The 3,696-nt window shown below is 35.2% G+C and overlaps 1 protein-coding gene across 1 annotated transcript; it reads right to left on the reverse strand.

Annotated features, from left to right (window-relative positions):
• Window positions 1-2,010, reverse strand: LOC112513628 (gibberellin receptor GID1B-like). The gene is made up of 2 exons (XM_025119954.1): window positions 1,772-2,010; window positions 1-1,399 (listed from the first exon to the last, which is right to left on the reverse strand). Exons 1-2 carry the CDS (start codon window positions 1,808-1,810, stop codon window positions 386-388), a joined length of 1,053 nt encoding a protein of 350 aa, XP_024975722.1. The 5' UTR covers window positions 1,811-2,010; the 3' UTR covers window positions 1-385.
• Between the last annotated feature and the right edge of the window lie 1,686 nt (window positions 2,011-3,696).

Consider the following 3,696-nt stretch of genomic DNA (forward strand, 5'->3'; position numbering starts at 1 on the left):
CAAATATAAACCCTAAATCAAACCTTTATATACTTGTAAATAGATCATCAAAAAGTAGAGTAACAATATTACAAATGGCACCCATGAATGGTTTCTTGCTTCCTTCCTTCCTCAAGCTATCAACCACCATTGTTGTTCTTCAAAGTTAGCTTCCATTAACAATCATCAAAAACCCTAAATGGGTATGTAATGTAAGTAAGTAAAACCAGGGATTTCTTACCTAAAATCCCAATTCAAATCAAGAATCACAAGAACCAATCATCCATTTTCTCTCATAATCTTGAAGAAATTAGGAAAAATAGTACTAAAAATGTCAAAATATTTTCTGTTATATTATGTATAAGCCCTTCTTCTTCTTCTTCAAATCTTCCATGGCCGGAAAGTTTTACGAAGAGGGGTTCACGAAAWTTTTCATTTCCTCCATTAATGTGTAGAAATGCTCGTTATTTGGCAAGAAATAGAACCCGATTGTCGCTTTTTTCAAGAACAATAGCTTCACATCCTGCCCAGATTTCTGTAATCCTTCCACGTAATCCAATTGCCAATCTTGAACGAGATCCAGTCCCGCGACGACCACCAAACTCTTCGGAAAATTAACTCCGGCGAGATTCGACCCTCGAGGTCCGAAAATATTGCAGGCCGGATGATCTCTATCTTCACCTTCCGGCAAAAATGCTCGCCAATACCAGTCTCGATCTTGTAATTTCACGAAATATTTTCCGTCTAAGTTTTTCTCCGATTCCGTTCGTTCTTCGCCGCCGAATAACGGGTGTAGGAGGATGTTTCCGAGGACTTCGACGCCGGAAACCGCCGCTCTGTGGGCCACGTGATGGGCGATATTCCCGCCGGAGCTATCTCCGGCTAAGTAAACGTGAACTTTTTTAGAGTCTTTTCCACTTAAAAGCCATGATCTTGAATGAACCCATTTGAGAGCTTCCCACCCATCTTCATAAGCGCAAGGATACCGGTGCTCTGGTGACCGGCGGTAGTTTACGGAAACGACAACACCTTTGATAAGTCCGGTGAGTCGCCGGCAAAATGTGTCGTAAATAGCACTGTTGGCGGACGAATGAGTGAAGCTTCCGCCGTGAAAAAAGATTATCACCGGAATAATTTCTGTTGTGCTAAGAGGTTTTTCGAGTTCTATGATTCCGGCACCGGAATGATGACTGGTTTCATTTTCCGGAGACGCACATCTGTAAATCCGGTTGAGTAGACTGGTGGCGCGGTCGACAACGTCGAAAGAGTACACACCGTCCACCGGAACGGTGTTAGCCACCACTTTCCGGTCAAGAAACTCGGCTAACTCCCGGTTAAAAGTGCCGTCCGGTCGCCGGAGCATATTGTAAGCGAGTTTAAAGTTGGAAATCAAGATCCATGTGTGAAGGGGAACCACTTTCTGCACAAAAAATCACAATTTTTTAAAGAAATTATTCCATAAAATCACCATCCGACGATCAAATTCCACAAAAAAGAAAAGAAACCCACAAAAAATTGCGAAAAACCCAAGAAATAAAAGGGGAAATTTTAATGATGAAATGAAAAAAAAAAAAAAAAAGGATCAAAAGAAACCCATGAAATCATGAGTTAGAAAAGACCCAATTTTTAGCCCTAAATCAGTCAACAACAAAAAACCCACAAAATCAAATAAAATTACCCAATACGTCAATCAAAAAACACAAACCATCAACAGAAAATTTAACCATTTTTGGAGGAACATGACAAAGAAAAGAAAAGAGGTGCAGAAAAACAGATCAGAAAATAAAACTACCTTGGCTTCATTTGCGTTGATTTCATTACTACCCGCCATGAACACACCTCGTTTTCTCCTTCTTCTTCTTCAATCTTCAAAACCCTTCAATTTCTTACGATCGATTTCGACGAAATCTTCAAACCCTAAAACCATAAACTGTTCTTCAGATTGATCAGCGTTTGATCACACATAACGATTTGAAAAAACCCCCAAATAGAAACTGGTTAATTCCACTGATTTCAGAGAGTTTTCTGCAAAATAGAGAACCCAGAATCAAACGGAACTTATAGAGAGAGGGAGAGAGAGAGAAATGGAAGAAGGGGGGATGGAGGCGAAGAGAAAAGAACGACGGTGGTGGACGGAGGCGAGAGAGACGACAAAGCAGGCGGCCGAAATAAACTTTATAAAATGGGACCCAAAATATTATTATTTATTATTAATTATTATTATTTTAATTTATAAAAATTACAGTTTCGCCCCCTGGGTTTTGGTTTTAATTGCTTTTTGGACATTTGCTTTAATAAAAACAAAGGTAATTATAACAACTCCACCTAATTCATGCATCTCCTATCTATCAATTAATTTTTTTTTCTTTTTTTCTTTTTCTTTGGCAAAAATCTAATTTTATTATTGAATTTTAAGTGGGTTTTTAACGGGTTTTCTAAAATAGAAAAAACAAACAACTTTATGTTCTTTATAATGTTTTAACAGATTCTTTATATTGTTTCCTAAAATAAAAAATTATGGAGAGGACGTTAAAAATAAATAATTCTCTATAACTTTAATGAGGAATGAGAGATTGTTTGTTTACCTTTTAATAGTTTCATTAAGAGATAAATCTTGTTTATCAAAAAAATATGTCTCTTAATGGTTTTAACACTCTCTGAATGATTTTGTATTCACGACATCTCTTAACCATTCAGTGCCCTGATTTTACTGTAAACAATTATATTTTATTTTACATTATATCATGAGAGCCTCTTAATTATTATGACCACTTAATCATTTTGCACCAAACCACTCAACAATTGTCAAACAACCCCTTAGTTTTTTATTTATTTATTCCATCAATGAGAGATGAGTTAATATAATTTAGATAATATTAATTAATGATGAAAGCTCTAAAATATAGAATCTCTTGGATTTATATGTTAAAAATGCTATAACATCATTACTAAAATCAATCCATTTTTTATTAAAAAATTCTCAAAATAATTAATTTTGAAAATGAAATAGTCCTTTGTTATAACTGTGGGTATTCGGACCAGTTTACGTGCATCAATTAATTCCCAGGACGACCATGAATAATCTGAAGTCATTGCAAATGAACATCCATCGCCACGAGTAGGGATGAAAACGGGACAGATAATACATCCCCGAACCCTGTCCCAACTAATCTCCGACATGTTCAAAGGGAAGTAATCCTTGACGGATTCGAAGAACCCGCTAGGTACCCATTTAGTAAAAAACAAAATGTATTTTAACGTTAAAGTTATAATAATCATTGTTACATTAATTACCAATATTAAAAATCAAATGCATTTTACATTTAATAATAAACGTATACATATATAGTTATGTATTTATTTATACACATATTAAATAAATTAAAAAATTGATTCCGGGAGAGAGACTAAGACGGGTAATGTCATTCTCGACTCCCACCCTGCCCCCGTTTTAGATATGAAAATAAATCTTCATCCACATCAAAGTGGGGCAAAAAATTTCATTTCAAGTGAAAGCGGTCTACGCTTAAATTCGAATTCAAAAAGTATGAGATTTTCACTACATCCCTCTAACTGTTAACCAACGTTTCACAAACCAAGTGGTTAGATATATAATCTATTTAGCATTTTTTAAAATATTAAAAAAAATGATATGATCAATTTTATTTGTATGTCAAAGAACTTGGACATTTTCGTACTTGTACATTTTCATTAAAA

This window comes from Cynara cardunculus, assembly GCF_001531365.2.
Source record: "Cynara cardunculus var. scolymus isolate 2C chromosome LG 5, CcrdV1, whole genome shotgun sequence".
Lineage (NCBI taxonomy): Eukaryota > Viridiplantae > Streptophyta > Magnoliopsida > Asterales > Asteraceae > Cynara > Cynara cardunculus.